We start from the raw sequence: 18,480 nt of genomic DNA on the forward strand, positions 1-18,480 counted from the left end.
GGGGATTGAACTCGGGTCCTTGCATTTGCAAGGCAGGCTACCAAACCGCTGAGCTAAATCCCCAGCCCGAGTGTATATTTTTGATACTGGTGATTGAACTCAGGGCCTGACACTACTTTTTTTTTTTTTTTTAAAGACAGAGTCTTGCTATATAGTTCAGGCTGGTCTTGAAATCACTGTGTAGTCCCAGGCTGGCCTTGAACTCATGGTCATCCTCCTGCCTCAGACCGCTAAGTGCTGGGATTATAACCCTTCTAGCCCTTTTTTATTTTTGAGATTAAGTTACCCAGGCTGATTGTGAATTTGCGGTACTCCTAGAGTGTTGGGGTTAGAGGGTTATGCCACTGTGCCTGGCAAGTGTGCATATTTTTATTGGGTTCCTAACTTGAAGTTGGGCACTATTGTGACCTTAAATATATGCAGTATATGTAGCCTTACTGAATGTTCAGTCTGTCTGGGAACATAGGACAGTTGCATTCTGGGAGATGACCATAATTTATGGTACTTTTAATTCTCATAGCACTTAACTCAGGTCTAGATTATATTTCATAAAATGTTTTCTTTAAAATATATTCCTTAAGTTGTATAGTAGTGCAAATATGTACAGAAGGGCAAGGTAAAGTGAAACATAAAAAAGATGCAAACCCTTCCCTTAAAAGAGGAAATAATTTAATTTTGGCAGAAGATAGCAAGTATTCGTTGTTAAAAAGAACTGATGAAATACTGTAGGTTTCTAAGAATGTGAAGTCTTTCTGGTTGGGAGGGCAGAGGTCAAGATCTTTTTGGAGAATCTGGATATGGACTAAATTTTCCTGATCTAGAAATCTGAATTCCAAAATGCTCCAAAATCTGAAATATTTGAGTGCTGAGGTGTTGCTCAGAAATTTGAATTATAGTATATTTCAGATTTGGGATGCTCAACTGGTAAAGTCTGTACAAATGCTCCAAAATCAGACAAAACTAAAACCAAAATCTGAAACATTTCTCATCCTAAGCATTTTAGATAAGGGCTATGAAATATGCAGTATAACAGAGGCATTGAGATGGGAAGGGATGCAGATATCTAAGAGTAATGACTACTTTTAGAGTATGCAAGAGCTATTCAGAGTATGCGAAAGTTCATGTTTACTATCTGCTAGAACCTAAGAATAAAAGGAAGTAAGAATGGGCCTGATTAATTTGCAAATGCCTCATAGGGGCCACAGTGATGTTAGCCTTGAAAAGTGTTTTTTGTTTTGTTTTGTTTTTTTGTTTTTTTGAGACAGTGTCTCACTATATAGTTGAGACTGACCTGGAATTCATTATTTAGCCTGGGCTGGCCTCCAACTCACAGCGATCCTCCTGCTTCAGCCTCCCGAGTGCTGGGATTACAGGCGTGCACCACCACGCCTGGTTGAAAAGTGAATAGCTTTTGGAAGGTCAGCGCCTACAGCCTGAACAAAGTCTGAGAAACACAAATGAGAGTCTTTCAAAACAAAGGCAACTCCATTTAAACCAACAAAAAGGAGTTTATTGATTTGTATAGCCACATAGTGTGACCAGATCTTGGTTCTGGTTGGTGTTTGTGTGATTGTCAGAGCTCTTTTTTTTTTTCCCCTCTTTCCTCTGCTTCCCTCTGGGTAGGCTTCCAATGGGGGCAGGAAAGTATTTGCCCCAAGTATATATTGTCCTTAAAGTTCATGGTTTGCCAGGAGACGACGCTATGAGAGTTTAAATAGGGACGATTAGCTAGGTATTGGGCTCTGTGGTCGTTGTCACACCAGTCAGTATAACCTGGGGTAATGGAGTGGTCACATTGCCCTGGTCGGGATGCCCTTCAGGGAGTGTCCTGGGGTCAACCCCAGCTCAATAGCATGGAACAGATTTCATATAGGAGAGACAGGGTTGTATAAACATAACACCAGATAAGAGGCTATAGGAAATTAGTGCAGGACTGACGAAAAGCAGATGTCCACCACATAGACATGACAATAAAATTGGTAGATCTAGAGGCCAGGGATTTAGCTCAGTGGTTCTGCCGCTTGCCTTGCAAGCGCAAGGTCCTGAATTCAATCCCTGGTAAAAAAAAAAAAAAAAATGGTAGAGCTAGAGAAGAGTCTTCATTTTCAGGGCAGCAGAGAGTTTGTCATTGGAAAGACCAGGTTATTCCAGATGTAGTCTCTTCTGTTTACGTGGAACAAAAGAAGTGCTACTGAGTGAGCACGTCTTGGGAGACTAAGGTGGGAGGATCACAAATCTGAGCCCATAGGGGGACCAGGCGACAAAGGTGTAGAAGGGAGAGGGGAGAGGAAGGAAATGTAAAAAGAATTAAAATGTGTAGTGAACGTAGTCATTACGTACTGCAAAAATGTACTAAGAAAAATAAAAAATGAAACCAAAAAAGTAAATGAAAAAATCTGAGCCAGGCTGGGTAACTTAATGACTTAGCATCATTCTTGTCACAGAACAAAATGGTGGTGGTGAGGGGGTGTTGGGATACAGCTCAGTGCAAAAGCCCTGGGTTCAATCCCTGGTACTGAAAAAAAAAAGAAAAAAAATACAGATTTTTAAACTGGATTCCCTGAGCTTTAATTTTGCCTTTGCCACTTATCAGCGATTTGCATGGGTGAGTTTATTCTCGTGTGCTTCATTTCCTTCATGTGTAAAAGATAGTGTCGACTTCATATGCTGTGAGCATTCAGTTAGTGAGTACAAATTAGAACAGTGCTTGGCACTTAGTACTTACTAGATAAATGTTAAGTATTAGTAATATAGGGACGCGACATTGGGGCTTAAGTTGGGACAGAAGACCCAAGCAAATGCATCATTGCAACTCCTCTCCTTTCTGTGAAGCAAAATACAGTCTTCATTTTACAAGGGTGGGACGGAGACAGTTTTTCCTTGAACTTGTCATCCCTTGGCACTAGATTTTGTTTTCCAGCTGCTCCTTATCTTTTTGCTTAGATTTTAAAATTTTTACATTTAAAAATTTTGAATCACAGATATGAGCTAAGACAGAGCAATACTCAGCGAATTTCAGGAGATTGAAATCGTGCTGTATCACAGTGCTGTGTGTGAAGGAAATGCATCTAAGGTGGCTTCCATGCTGGACAGTGTAGCTGTAGCTCTACCCTAGAGCTCATGCTTGTTTTTATATGACCACAAGTAGAGAATAATTTTTACATGTTAAAGGACTAATGAAAAGGAAAGAATATTATTCAGCAGAGATCATATGTAGCCTGCAAAACCTAAAATACTTATGGCCTGACCCTTTGCAGAAACAGTTTATCATCCCTGCTCTAGAGTGTGTTTTAGGCTATATTGCAGCTATGCTAGAAATCAGTAGAGAGTCAACAAGAAAACCTTTACGTCTTTGGATGCTAAGAAATATATTCCAATTTATGGGGTTAACCTACTTTTTCCTAAACTCCGGGCGTGATATCTAATTGATTATCTTATATTTAGTAGATGTCACATACTGTGTTTGTACATAGTGCTTTTCCTTCCCAGATGTGCTCTGATCACATTTTATTTGTTTTTTGTTTTTTATTTTTTTTTCCTCATTGAGTTTATTGGTACATTTTAGGTATACAGTACAGTTACATTCATTATTGGGATCTTGTACCTTTACATGACAGGTCTTGGTTCTCATTTTTTGCCTTGTTCTAATCAGTGTATTTGTAAATGTTCAGACCAAATAGTGGAGTTATTGTTAGTACCTCTTTCTGAAACCTGTACCTAATGTCTATCAGGAAATCTATTGAATCTACCCTAAAATATGTCACAATCTGACTACTTTTTACCACTTGCCTTGCTAATACCCTATTTTTTTTTAAACTTTTGTGAGTCAGAGTCTCACTATGTAATTCAGCCTGACCTTGAACTCCCAGAGATCTGATTGCCTTAGCTTCCCAAGTGCTGAGGTTACGGCTTACCCTGTTCTTACTATTCCTCATTTCTCTGTTAATATAATAGCCACAGTGATTTATTTTTGAAATGGAGTCCCTCTGTTGCTCAGGCTGGCTTGCAATGCCTGTGCTTTGGTGGTCCTCCTGCCTCAGCCTCCCACCATGCTGGTAAGGCATATGGCCAGCAGGTCTGCTGCATAGAGATCATTCTCTCTCTCTTTAAAAGTTTTACTAGTACATGTTTGCAGTATGAAGTTTACGTTCATTTTAGGGAGTAGGTACGTGTATATATGTAACACCTTTTGATTCTTTTTTTGGTGGTTTTTTTGAGACAGAGTTTTGCTGTGTAATCCAAGCTTGCCTTGAACTCACTACAGAGCCCAGGCTGGCTTTGAACTTGGGAACATCCTGTTGCCTCACCCTCCCCAGTGCTGGGACTATAGTTGTGTGCCACCATGCCCAGCCTTGATTCTTTTTAACCCCCACTTCCCCTCCCCACCCTCCTCCCTCCATCTCCTGATCGTCTTTCCCCATTTTCATTATTACTGTTATTTTTAATTCATGTTTACATTCATTGTGGGTATTTGGTACCTGTACATGACAAATCATAAGTCTATATTTCCCCTTCCCTTCACATCCTCCCCTTGTCCTTGGTCTCTTGGATCCCTTCCTGCTTGCAGAACAGCTACTTATCCTTTATTTTATTCTTTATTTAAACTTTGGTTCTTCATATGAGAGATACCACAAAGAATTTAAGATTTTTTTGTGTGTGTTTGTTTGTTTTTTTGGTACCAGGGATTGAACTCAGGTTGATGCACTTGCAAGGCAGGCCACCAAACCACTGAGCTAAATCTCCGGCCCAGTTTTTGTGTGTGTGACTTATTTTACTTAACACATTTTCCTACATATGTCTTAAATTTGTCCTTCCTAGTATTCTGTTGTTGTTTTTATTATTATTATTAATTGCGCTTGTGAGGCAGGTGGCGGCACCACTGTGCTAGATCCCTGGCCCTAGAATTTATATTTTTGGCTTTTTAAAGAATCTCCATACTGATTTCCATACTAGTTTATATCAATGTAGCAGGATTCCTTTTACAACACAGCCACACCAGCATGTTTTTCCTTGCTTTTTTTTTTTTTGGTTCTTTGAGACAGGGTCTCATTATGTAGATCAGACTGCCCTGGAATTCACTGTGTACCCCAGACTGGTCTCGAACTCAAAGCAGTCCTCCTGCCTCAGCCTCCCGAGTGCTGGGATTACAGGTGTGCACCACCACACCTGGCTCTTTTTTATTTCTTGATGATCACCATTCTTTCTAGTGTAAGATGAAATCAGTGTTGTTTGACTATTTCTCTAGTGACCAGAGATGTTGAACATTTTTTCATGTTTATTGGTCATTCATTGCACTTGCCCATTTTTGATTGAGTCTTTTATTTTGGTGTGGTCTAAATTTTTTGAGTACTTTTCTTTTTTTTTTTTGGTTTTTTGAGACAGGGTCTCCCTATGTTTTTTGCATTCTTATTATATTCTAGATATTAGCTCCCTGTCTGAGGAATAGCTGGCAAAATGTTTTTTTCCATTTTGTAGGTTATATCTTCACTTTGTTGGTTGTTTCCTTTGCTATGCAGAAGCTTTTTATTAATATTATCGATTAATTTGATGTAATCCTATTTGTTGATTCTTGCTATTACTTCTGGTGCATTTGGAGTTCTGTTCAGAAAGTCCTTGCCTTACACCTATGACTTCCAAGTAGTTTACCTGTTTTATCTTCCAGTAGGTTTACTGATTCTGTTGTTGTGTGTACCCCCTGACCCACCAGGGATCAAACTCAGGACCTTGGTGCTTGTGAGGCAGGACTGGTGCCACTGAGCTGAATCCCTGGCCCTGATTCTGTTTTAATGTTTACATACGTGATGAGATATATGGGTCTTCAATCTTCTGGATACAGATAGCCAGTTTCCCCAGCATCATTTGTTAAATAGGCTATCTTTCCTCCAATGTACGTTTTTGATCACTTGTGGAAAATCAAGTAAATAAATATGTCTGGGGATGTTTCTGGGGCAGGATTTTTTTTTGGGGGGGATACCAGGGATCGAACTTGGGATGTTGTGCTTCTGAGGCAAGTGTGATACCTCTGAGCTAAATCCCCGGCTGGGGATGTTTCTCTATCCTCTGTTCTGTTCTGTTGATCCATGTGTCTGTTTTTATGCCTGTATCATGCTATTTTTATCACTGTTGCTTTATAGTATAACTTGAAATCAGGTATTGAAACCACCCTTTTTGCTTTTGTTGCCCAGGATTGCTTTTTGCTATTCTTGGTCTCGTCTGGTTTCATATGACTTTTAGGATTTTTTTCTAGTTTTGTAGGGAATTCTTTCTTGCTTTCTTTCCTTCTTTTTTTTTCCCTCCCCTCCCCTCCCCTCCCCTTCTCTCCCCTTCTGTTCCTCTCACTATGTAGTCCAGGCCGGCATTGAACTAAGTAGCCTAGGCTGGCCTCAAACTCATGGTGATCCTCTTGCCTCAGCCTCCTGACTGCTAGGATTACAGGCATACCCAGCTATTTCTCTAATTTCTTTTTCACTGAGATCATTATTGGTTTATAGTAATGTTATTGACTTTTGTTTGTTGATTTTTGTATCCTTCTGCATTGCTGAATTTGTTTTTTTTGTTTTGTTTTGTTTTGTTTTGGTACCGGGGATCAAATTCAGATCCTTGTGCTTGCAAGGCAGGCAGGGAACCACTGAGCTAAATCCCCGGCCCTGAATTTGGTTTTTAATTATAGGAGTCTTAGCGGATGTTTTTGAGTCTTCTTTATATAATATTTTGTCATTTACAAATAATGATAATTTGATTCCTTCCTTCCCATTACGTATCCCTTTTATTGCTTTCTCTTGCTTGATTGCTCTGGCTAATATTACAAGTATTCTGTTGATAGTGAGTGATCGTGATAGTGAGCATCTGTGTCTTGTTCCTGACATTAGAGGGAAAGCTTTCAATTTTTCCCCGTTTAATATTATGTTAGCAGGAGGTTTGTCATAAATAGCTTTTCTCACATTCAGATAAGGTCCTTCTAGTTCTCTCGAAGATTTTTATCGTGAAAGGGCATTGGATTTTGATACAAGCTTTTTCTACATCGATTGATAGGATTTTGAAAAGAATCTACAGGTAATATTAAGTTGAAAGTCATAAATTGCTAGAAAAACTCATTTCCAAATAGACTGAGGAATTGGGGTTAGACCTTCAATAAATGAAGTCCTAATTTAGGTGGTGGAGAGGCACAGTTTAACCCATAACAGGAATTCTAGGAATTTGTCCATTTCCTCTAGGTTCTCTATTTGTTGGCATACAAGTATTCATTGTATTCCCCAGTACTGCTTTTTATTTCTGTAAGATTGGTAGTCATGTCCCCTCTTTCATTTCTGATTTTAGTATTTAAATCCCCACCCCTGTCATTCCAAGCAGTGACACATTTCATGGTTTCACAGTCAGGAGTGACTTCTCTTAACAGTGTCAGAGATGTTAAAATAAAAAAGGATATATTTTATTCATTTAAATTAAGAATGTTAGTTTTATCAAAAGACACCATTGAGAAAGTGGAGAGGCCAGCTGCAGATTGAGTTGTCTGCAACACAAACTCCTGATACCACAGTTTTGAGCAGAGGAAGCCAAATTTCATAATGTACAGTGTCCTTTGTGATTCCATTTCTCTAAAGTTTAGAAACTGACAGACTGTTTAGGAATGAATACTTAGGTGCTACATCACTACCAAGGAAGAAATTGGCAGGCCGGGTGCTACACGCCTATGATTCCACCACTGAGGAGGCTGAGGCAGGAGAATCAAGAATTTAAGGCCAGACTGGACTACATAGTGAGGCCATGTCCAGGAACAACCAGGAAAAAAAAGATTTTTTTCTTGACTTTTTTTTTTGCAGGGGAGGGTACCGGAGATCGAACTCAGGACCTTGCGCTTGAGAGGCAGGCAGCAGAACCACTGAGCTAAATTCCTGGCCCATTTTTTTTCTTGATTATTCTAAAAAGGTTCTTCTTTGTTGCTAGCTGTATTGCAGTTCATGATCTAGATGGTTACATGTATGTTGGGTTTATAGGTTTGCTAAATTATAATGTATTACACACATTTATTTATATTTTTCTTTTCTTTTCTTTTCTTTTTTTTTTTTCCGGTTTTTTTGAGATAGGGTCTCACTATGTAATTGAGACTGACCTGGAACTCACATGTAGGCCAGGCTGGTCTCAAACTCACAGCGATCCTCCTGCCTCATCTTTCCCAGTGCTGGGATTACAGGCATGCGCCACCTCGCCTGGCTTATAGTTTTCAATAATATTAGGGTTAAAAATTTTTAACCCTAATAATACTTTTGGTTTTTGATGGCTGATTTGTATAAGAAGATATTTTTAGGTTTTTTAAAAAAGCTATTTTCGCCTAGTATTTGGAAATCTTTACATTTGTAAGTAGTTCAGATTAGTCATGCCTAGATGGGTAGTTTAGCAAATCAAACCTTTAAGTCTTGTAGGTCTGTTATACTTTTTTTTTTCCTTTGGTACAGGGATCAAACTCAGGACCTTGAACTTGTGAGGCAAGCAGCAGCACCACTGTGCTAAATCTCTGGCCCTATATTTTTAATAAAACAAATCAGTCTTACCAAAATGGAAATTAGATTTGATGTCTCTGCTTTTTAGCATCATCAAAACCAAAATATGAAAACCTGCAGGCTGGGGATACAGCGTAATGGTAAAGCACTTGCCTAGGCATTCATGAGGGCCCTGACTGTGATTGTCAGCCCTGAAAAAAAAAAAAAGAAAAAAGAGAAACAAATTGGCACACAACCATAGTCTCACCTTTGTGGGAGGCTGAGGCAGGAGGATTGCTGTATAGCAGGAGTTTGAGGCCAGGATGGGCAACATAGTGAGACCCTGTCTTGAAAGGAAAGAAGGGAAGAAAGGAGAAAAAAACCTGGATCTTCTTGTGGTTTTATTATTTCTTTTCTTTCCTACTTTTCTTTCTTTATGTTTTGGTACTGGGGATCGAACTTGGGTCCTTGCACTTGCGAGGCAGGCGGTGGAACGACTGAGCTAAATCCTGGGCTTTTTCCTACTTTTAACAATCAGAAGATGTCTTTCCATCTGCCTCACTGATATTCTTTCAAATCTGGTGACAAAGTTAGTATTAAAATCTTTCCAAGTGACTTTGTTCATTTAAACAAGGTAAACAACATAGACGGAAGGACATAATACAGTTAGGTACAATCGTATGATCAGTGAAGTTTAATATTAATGTAATCAAGAATGAAAAGGCCCACTTAGAAGTTGGGTAAAGAAGGGCTGGCACTGTGGCAGAATATTCAGGATGAGTGTCCTCTCCTGTGCTCCCTTTGTCACACTCACTTCTCACTGGAGTTGGAGGTGAGGGTCAGGGAATGTGTGACTGGGTTGAGAATGGAAGGCTCTCAGAACTGAGAGTCTCATGGAAAAGATGAAATGGATGAAGGAGAATCTGAGTAAGATTAAGTAAATACTAAGGGTTTAGTACTGGCTGCAGTACCAAAAATCAAAGAATTGAGGAAAGACATTAAAATATAAATTGTATGAGTTAACTTTACATTAAAAATTTAAGGAAACCAAAATGGGGCCAGGGATTTAGCTCAGTGGTGCCACCACCTGCCTCACAAGTGCAAGGTCCCAAGTTCGATTCCTGTACCAAAAGAAAGAAAGAAAAAGAAAACCAAGATGGTAAGACAATATGTAACTTGAACCCGGAACAATAGGTGTTAGAGATAGATGGGGGACCCTGTATAATGGGGGATGGACAGATGGACTGTATGTTATATGTATTGTGCACATGAATGTGTCTTGACTTTTTGAGTAATCAGCAGAGGATAGTGATAGGGTTAGAGTGGCTACTTTTGGAGGAATAGGGTTAATTAGCTGAGTGAAAATGAGAAGATGAAACTGAATGATTAGTTACAAAGAGCATGGGTAATGCTAGGAGGAAAGATGAAATGGCTCATATGGGTTGAGTATGACCTAATTAATGAATGTTAGTGCTGCTTCGTTAGTAAGGGAATTCATCTCAAGATTATTAAATAAGGGGTTATGCCTTGCATAAATAGAGGCGAAATGTTGCTTATATTTATAAGTTACTCGATTTTATCTTTTAATTGCCCCTTAAGACATATCTGTTTGACTCTTGAAATATTTCACTAGGGGTTGTGTATTCATGATGGTACCTGGAAGTCAGCAATTTATGGTTTTGCATCTCAGAGTAGTTTGAAAAAACTACGAAATTCAGCAAATCTGAAACCTGTCCCCTTCATTGGTCCAAAACTGAAAAAAAGGTATAATCTTTCATAATCTATGCTTTACTCTTTCTAGTCTTAAGTAAAGTTTTGTAAGCTTGTCAAAGTATGTTACTAAAAATGCTTGGCGCCTTTTGTAGTAAGCTCAAGATTGTTTTCAAATATAAAATGTAATTAACACATGATCCTAAGCTTAAGTACTTTACATATAACAATACTTTTAGAAGTGAAGTTTCTGGAGACATCTCACTATTGCATCAAAATTAAATGTCAGTTAAGATTTATGCAGTAAAACTGCCAACTTAAAGTTTGATGATCTTAATGTAAATTAATCAGTCTCATTAGTAGCACTTTTACGAGAGAACTTTAGCAGATATGAGTTTAGGATTGGGCTGTTGTTATGAGTGTTATTTAAAGCAGTGTCTAGTGAAATTGATAGGGTAAAACAGTTAAAGTACTTTTAGCATTGTGGTATGAAGACTATGACACTTGTTACTTGTTTGGATGTAGGTGTGATGAACTCCTGAAATAATTTTCAATTAAAAGCACACCTACCATTCTCATTCTTATTAATGACCCCAAGAAAAACTGTTGATGTTTTTTATTCAGAAATGTACTGGCTGAAGTTGTGATTATTGTAATTAGAGGAAATGTGAAATTTTCATGGGTCTGTCTTGCAGGTGGCCAGTGTCTTATTGTAGAGAACTCAGCGCATACTCCATTCCTTTCATGGGAGCTGACATGTCTGTTGTAAAGCGGACTCAGCGATACTTGCATGAAATGTTAGAGGAATCACCAGTAAGTAAATACCGCTTTTTTATTAATACTATCTTCTGTGTTTCTTACAGTTCCCTTGTCTGTTTAATGCAGATTTTTTTTTATTTGGTACAGGGGATCGAACTCTGGTCCTTGCACTTGCCTGACAGGGAGCAACACCAATGAGCTAAATCCCTGGCCCTAATATAGAATTTCTATGTTTATAAAGCAATCAATCAATCAATCAATCAATCAATCAATAAATAAATAAATAAATAAAAGAGTGAGCTAAATAATCCATATTTAGCTTTTGGAAATATATAAAATTGCAAGGGCAGAACATTTTTGTTTTATGGGTTGGTCATAGGCTTACCCCATGATTCAGATCTGGGCTGCTAAATGCCTTTTAGCATAACACTATTCAGTACAGCAGATTCAATACAGGAGTCCATATGTGATAAACACCCACTAGTCACAGGTTAGCGTTTCAGCTGCTAGAATACTCCTTCCATAATAGCTTATGGGGGTGTCTGGGACCCCCCCCATGCACACACTGTCGTCTCCTTACCTCTGGAACATCAATGTACTCCTCGTGGTGAGAGAAGTCACTGTTCCCTCTTCAAGAGGAAAACATATCTCAGGTGGAGGGTATTTTCTCATAAGAGAAGTTGTAAGTGGAGTCTGCACTCTGTAAAATACTACCACTAAACTATGATGTATTATGGATTATGTGGACTCTTGTGTGCATTAAGGGAAGCTAATTATCATAACGATTTTTCTTAAAAATAATAGGCTGCCCATTTCTGATTTCTCAACAGGCTTTCAGAATATAATACATTCATAAAGTAAAAATAATGGAATATAAACATGCTCCATATTTATGATCAAATAATCACTGAAAAGAGCTACCATTCTTGCATTATTTGGTATAAAATGTAGGGAGTAATATTCTGACTTTATTTTCTTAATGCAGGTTCAGTATGCTGCTTATGTAGCCGTGGGAGGCATCACCTCTGTTATTAAGTTGATGTTTGCAGGACTTTTCTTTTTATTCTTTGTGAAGCTTGGCATTGGAAGGCAACTTCTCATAAAAGTAAGATTTTATGAAATTAGATCTTGAGAGGTCTCATTTCTCATGAGTGTTTGAAACTATCACTGAGGGTTTGTTTTTTCTTTTTCCTTTAGTTCCCATGGCTCTTCTCCTTGGGTTATTTTTCAAAACAAGGTCCAACACAAAAACAGGTAATCTTTTCTTTTGTATCTAGGTGTCCAAAGTGGTAATTTTCTTTATTTTGTTTTTACTCTTCCTCAGGGTAGTGACAGTAACATCCAAGCCTTGATGGAGGCACTTATTATATTGCAGATATTCTTTTAAGTGCTTTACATGAATTAGATTACTTTTTGAACTCCCCTTGGAAATAGGTATTATTATTATTATCTCCATTTTACAGAAGAAGAAACTAGGGCATGGAGAGGCTAAGAAACTGGCCCATGGTCCTATAAGCTAGCTGAGAACCCAGCCGTCTGGCTCCAGTAGTTGTTTGCTCTTTACTTCATCCATTTTTTATTTTCTCTCTCTTTTTAAAAATAAATCTCATATTTTCCCCCAAATTTTGCTTCCTCTTCCACATACCCCAGATTCCCATGATGGAATTACCATGTGTCCAGTGTTCTCAACCATATGACTGCCTCATTTTCTACCATTTGCTGTACAAATTTCAATTCTGAGTTAGGCGCATTGGTCCATTTAGCCTTCATCTCCTTTATGCCAGGCACTACAGGGTGTGATCTCACTGTTTAGCAGATAGCAGCATCCAGACTTCTGGGTGGAATTCTAGCAGCACTTCTGACACTTCCACTTTTCATTAATCGTTCTTCCATCTTCCTCAGTGGCTGTTTTAAAAAATCTACCCCAAACCTCTTCTCTGTCTGCAGATTATCCCAACCCCTACTTCACTAAGTGAATCAAGAGCATATGTTGTGCTCCCCCTCAAATTCTGCCCTACTTTCTGGAATTAAGGATTCTCCAGTATGAGGCTAGTCCCCCCATCAGTGCTCTTCACAGCAGAAGCATTTACTGTGCTGTAGCCACTGAGCTTTGTGCTTTACTTCTCAGTCCTCCAGCAACCACTGAGATAAAGGTATTGTTAGACACATTTTATACTTGAGGAAATAAACAGAGAAGATGTTCTTTGCCTACGTTCACATAGCTACAATATGGTGGATCCTAAATTCATACTAGCCTAAGTCCTAGCTGTGACTGCTTCTTTTGATCTGTTTCCCTCCTTGTTTCATCAGCTGTTTGATCCTTTTCTGTACTCTGGATTTGTTGTCCTGCTGCTTTACAGGTTCTTTCTCCTCATTCTGAAAACATGTTGCTATCCTGTCCAACCTAAGAGTGAGCCTTGGGCCTTCCCTTCACCCTTATTTGTACCCTTGCTAAGGTTGTTTTTGACTTTATAACACTGACTGCATTGAATGCCTTTTAGTCCTTATTTAGTGTATTGTCTTTGACATTATTATTCTTTGAAATACTTGCTTCCTTTGGTTTCTGAGACAATGGCTCTTTTAAGTTTACTTTCTCTTCTTCTTAGCTCAATTTTATCTCCATATCTTTTCTATTCCTCAAATGTTAGTCATCCCCACGACTCCGTCCTTGGCTCATTTCTCAGTCTCTCTCTCAACAGGGCTCTTTACTTTTTTGAGACTAAGTCTCACTATATAATCCAGGCCAAAGGGCTGGGGATCTAGCTCAGTGGTAGTGCCACTGCTTGACTTGCAAATGCAACGTCCTGAGTTTGATCCTGGAACAAAAAAAAAAGGAAGAAAATAATCTGGGGTTACAGGTGTGCAGTACTATGCCTGGTACTCATCAGGGTCCTTAAAAAGCATATTTATATATCCAGATTGATGTTTCCATCATTTTACAGGATATATTACTCATGGATACTTTAAATTCAGTGTGCCAAAATCTGAACTTCTCTCAAACTCTTCTTTCCTTATTTTCCATCTCAGTTGGTGGCACCGTCATCTGCCCAGCCAGAATCATGAGCATCATGCTAGATTTTCTCCTAACCCATTGACCATTATCTCTTGCTTTCTTTTAATTGTGATAAAATACACAAAACATAAAATTTACCATCTTAACCATTTTTAAGTATTTGGTGGCATTAAGTACATTGATACTTTTGTGGAACTGTTATACTATCTACTCCAGAACTCTTTATCTTGCAAAATTGAAACACTGTACTCATTGAATAATTATTCCCATTTTTCCCTTCCCTAAACCCTCACAGCCACTATTCTGCTTGCTATTTATTGCTATGAATTTGATGAGTTCAGGTGTCTCATATAAATGGAGCCATAAAGTATTTGTCTTTTTGTGTCTGGCTTATTTCACTTAAGTTTGATTTCCTCACAATTCATGCATGTTGAAGCATCTGTCAGAATCTCCTTCCTTTTTAAGACTGAATAATTCTCCAGTATATGATGTGCCATGTTTTATCCATTCTGCTATGGGTAGATACTTGGGTTGCTTCTAGCTTTTGGCTGTTGTGAATCGTGCTTCTGTGAACATGGATGTACAGATATCTCTTCAAGATCTTTCTCTAAATTTTTTTAGGTATATATCCAGAAATAAAATTGCTGGGTTATATGTTAATTCTGTTTTTAATTTTTTGAGGAACATAGTAGGTGCACCATTTTAGCTTCCCATCAGTAGTGTACAAGAATTCCAACTTTTCTATATCTTAACAGACACTTAATTTTTGTGTGTGTGTGTGTGTGTGTGTGTGTGTGTGTGTGTTTTGATGTTCCTCATAGTAGTTGTGAGGTTGTATTTTATGGTTTTGTTTGCATTTCCCTAACAATTAGTGATATTGACCATCTTTTCATGTGCTTATTGGCTTTTTGTATGTCTTCTTTGGAGAAATACCTATTTAAGTCCCCCTTTTAACTAGATGAATTATTTGTTGTTGCTTAATTGTATGAGTTCTGTTTTCTGGATGTGAATTCCCTACTATAGTGGACTCCAGGCTTTTTGGCACCAGGGACTGGTTCCACAGACTGGAGGTGGTGGGGTTTCAGAATGAGTCAAAGGAGTGTGCAACCTAGATCCCTCACATGCACAATTCATAGTGGGGTTTGTGCTCCTATGAGAACCTAATGGTACCACTGATCTGACAAGAGGTGGATCTCAGGCAGTGATGCTAGCAGTGGGGAGTGGCTGTAAATACAGATGCAGCTTTGCTCACTAACCTGCTGCTCACCTCCTGCTGTGCAGCCCCATTCCTGCAAGTATTTTCTCCTATGGGCTGCTTTTTTATTCTTCTGTTAGTGTGTGCCCATATTTCTGGACTGAACTTTTCATAGTATTCTTATGGTTTCTTATCAGTCTTCCTACTGCTATCCAAGACTTTTTGTTTGTTTGTTTGTTTTTGGTGGTACTGGGGCTCAAACTCAGGACCTTGTGCTTGGCAGGTGGCTGCAGTGCCACTGATCTATATTCCTGGTCCCTGAGAGATCTGAGACAGAAAACCTGACCTTGTTATTGCCTTCTTTAAGACTACTTCCCTGACTTGGCAATGATTATTTACTGGGATTCTATATAATAGAATCACCTAGGGAACTTTTTTGTTTTTTCAAATACACAAACCCTGATCCACATCTGGAACATGACTGTGGGAAGTCCATCTCCAGAGGTGTGAGGCCACCCTAGTACCTTCATGATCTAGTTCTGGGAGGTAGATTTTCATCCACCTCTGATTAATTGGAGTAGCAACTCAGGGACTATGTTGAAAAGCTAAATGTGTCCCTAACCTGCAAGAGGGTTATGATTACTTGGTGTGAATGCCACATCAGGGGAGAGGACAAGTATGGCATGTGCATCTGACCTTATCTGCACCTCTTGAACTGTAGGCTCTAGATACACCATGCTACTTCATCTCTTCTTGCCTTTAAATAATGGTTTCTTAAAATCCACCCTAATTTTCTGTGTAATAAATTTCTATTAAAATATGTGTGTACACATTTCAAAATCCTACCCTCTCTGCCATGACATCTAACAAGATGCTCCTCTGAGATTTCCCTATATCTTTTAGTTCATGCCTCATATTGTTAAATGTCAGGGCCTTTTATTGATCATGACTGAGTTCATTTAACCTTATTCCTAAATTTAGCGATTGTAAAAGATGGTGAACTAAGTCCTCTATAATTTTTTTAAATTGAATATTTACATCTTAAAGTGGTGCAATTATGTTTGTGTCTCAGACCTTTATTTCTATGACTTGCCTATTATTTTTGTCTTGTAATAACAGATATCTAAGAGCAGGTATCCATATTCTACCTCCCCATTTAAAACTACCTCTAGTTTTTCTTTTTAAACTGCCTATATTAATGGTGCTGTCATACTTCAAGCTACAGTCTAAGAAATACTTTATATCTGTTCTCCATTTCTCCCCCACCAGTCATCAAAACTTACAACCTCAAAGAATTAGCTTTTGCCCATGTTTAAAGCCTGTCAAGACATTGTAGTATATAATGTTGATATTTTTATACATTGAAAGTGTCTCATGAAGTAGAATATTAGGTTTTATTATGTTCCAGGAGGAAATGATGTATTTCTTTAAAAGAGTCCTTTGCTTTCTTTTTCACAGATAGATGGCTCATCATTTACAATGACATTCTTTGGGCAAGGCTATGCCCAAGGCCTTAGTACTGATAAGAACAAACCAAATATCAGAATTTGTACTCAGGTGAAAGGACCAGGTATTTTGCGTATTTTGCATATGACTTAAGAATGCTTGGGAGTTTTAGATTGTCTTAAGCTATAAGGCAGTATGTTATTGCAATATATTCTTTTTTAAAGTTTAATTGTTGTAGAAACACACACTTGCATGAATTATTAAGTTTAAAATTATTCTGTCAACTGAAGGGTTGAAATTATTAGTATAAGCCAGTTGTATTCGTGTATCCTCCCTTCTTGTCATCTTTTTCATTATTCAATAATACAAAATGAAAGTTTTAGTTACTAATAAGAAAGGGGGATGGCTGCTGTTTTACCTATTTTAACCTCATAGTTATGCAGTGTAATTGTAATAGTCAAGCTGGGTGGGGTGGCTCATGCCTGTAATCCCAGCACTCGGGAGGCTGAGGCAGGAGGATTACTGTGAGTCCGAGACCAGCCTGGGCTACATAGTGAGTTCCAGGTCAGTCTCAACTATATAGTGAGACCCTGTCTGAACACACCCCCCCAAAAAAAAAACCCCAATTTTAACAGTCAAATCTGTTGCATGAGCTTTATTTATAGACTTTGAACACCCTACCATTGTTTGTAAAAACGTGTGTGCATATTTGTACTTTTCAAAATAATGCTTCGGCATGTTAAAAGGATCTTTTGCCAAATGGTAATAGCAACAACAAAAAACCTGAGGAACTTTTGCTGTAAAATTTAGAGAACTATATGGAGACAGACCCACTTAGGTATTATAGTATAAGTTTAATAATAGGTCACAGGGAGTTTTAGTCAAACCACGTGGCATGATGTACTTTCATTTTGCCTCCTTTTCAGATTCCCACCTGGTTTGTTACAGTAAGTGACTACAAGGGGTGATAAACATATACTGTAAATGTTTTAAAATAGTTATTACAGTAAAGGACACATTGCCATGAATTCCTCTAAAATATCCCATCACTTCAAATGCACTTATCCCATCATTCTTGCCGCTTTCTCAAGCAGCTGTGGAAGACCTCTTTCTGGGAGTGTCTTTAGAGGTGTGATTTAAAAATATAGTGAATGTTGCTGCCAAATTTTTTTTTTGTACCAGGGATCAAACTCAGGACCTTGCGCCTGCAAGGCAGGTGGCAGCACCACTGAGCTAAATCCCCAGCCCTGCCAAGTGTTATTGAACAGAAAGCAGGCTCATAAAAATGTTACCGTTGTCCTCATCTACTTTATTCACCATTCTTGGTACTGGGTAACTTCTGGCTCTTCTAAAAGTCAGAATGATGATGAAAGGTAGATATTTTTAATTTATTCAGGACATTGAGGCAGCAACAACAAGTACTATGAAAGACACAAAAGAGGCCTTCCAGAACCCCTTCAGGAAGTGTCAAGAATTATGGGATAAAAGTGAGAGGAAGTATTTTGAGGGGATCAATAACAGTGTGTTCTGCTTTTAATAATTTTTTAAAAATTTAAACATTCGTACTTTTTGACAGTAATGTAAGTAGTGATATATATCTCACTTGCTTATAGACTTCCTTTTTTTTTGAGACAGTCTTACTCTGTAGTTCAGGATGACCTCTGATCTCCCAGCAGCTATCCTTCCTCAGCCTCCCAAGTGCTGGGATCGCAGGTGTGCGCCACCAAGCTAGGCGTATAGACTTCCTTTTAAGTTTGCTCAGGTTTAGTCAGGTTTTTTGTGGGAGCATGAGGGATGGTCCTAGGGATTAAACCCAGGGTCTCTGCAGCTAGCTACATTCCCAGCTCTATTGTTTTTTTTTTTTTTTTTTTTTTTTTTTA

General features: G+C 38.4%; 1 protein-coding gene across 2 annotated transcripts in view; it reads left to right on the forward strand.

The window, feature by feature from the left end:
- The window catches only part of Sccpdh (saccharopine dehydrogenase (putative)), a 34,905-nt gene that overhangs the window by 13,554 nt on the left and 2,871 nt on the right, over positions 1 to 18,480 (forward strand). Inside the window, exons 6-11 of one of the 2 annotated variants that reach the window (XM_033762057.1) lie at positions 10,111 to 10,241; positions 10,883 to 11,000; positions 11,932 to 12,051; positions 12,144 to 12,200; positions 16,613 to 16,724; positions 17,527 to 17,547. In XM_033762057.1, coding sequence (XP_033617948.1) covers positions 10,111 to 10,241; positions 10,883 to 11,000; positions 11,932 to 12,051; positions 12,144 to 12,200; positions 16,613 to 16,724; positions 17,527 to 17,547 — 559 coding nt within the window. The remainder of the gene's footprint in view (positions 1 to 10,110; positions 10,242 to 10,882; positions 11,001 to 11,931; positions 12,052 to 12,143; positions 12,201 to 16,612; positions 16,725 to 17,526; positions 17,548 to 18,480) is intronic. The other variant, XM_033762058.1, reaches the window with a different exon arrangement.

The sequence above is a fragment of the Fukomys damarensis genome, unplaced genomic scaffold (genome assembly GCF_012274545.1).
Source record: "Fukomys damarensis isolate Sample0158 unplaced genomic scaffold, DMR_v1.0_HiC HiC_scaffold_11, whole genome shotgun sequence".
NCBI lineage: Eukaryota > Metazoa > Chordata > Mammalia > Rodentia > Bathyergidae > Fukomys > Fukomys damarensis.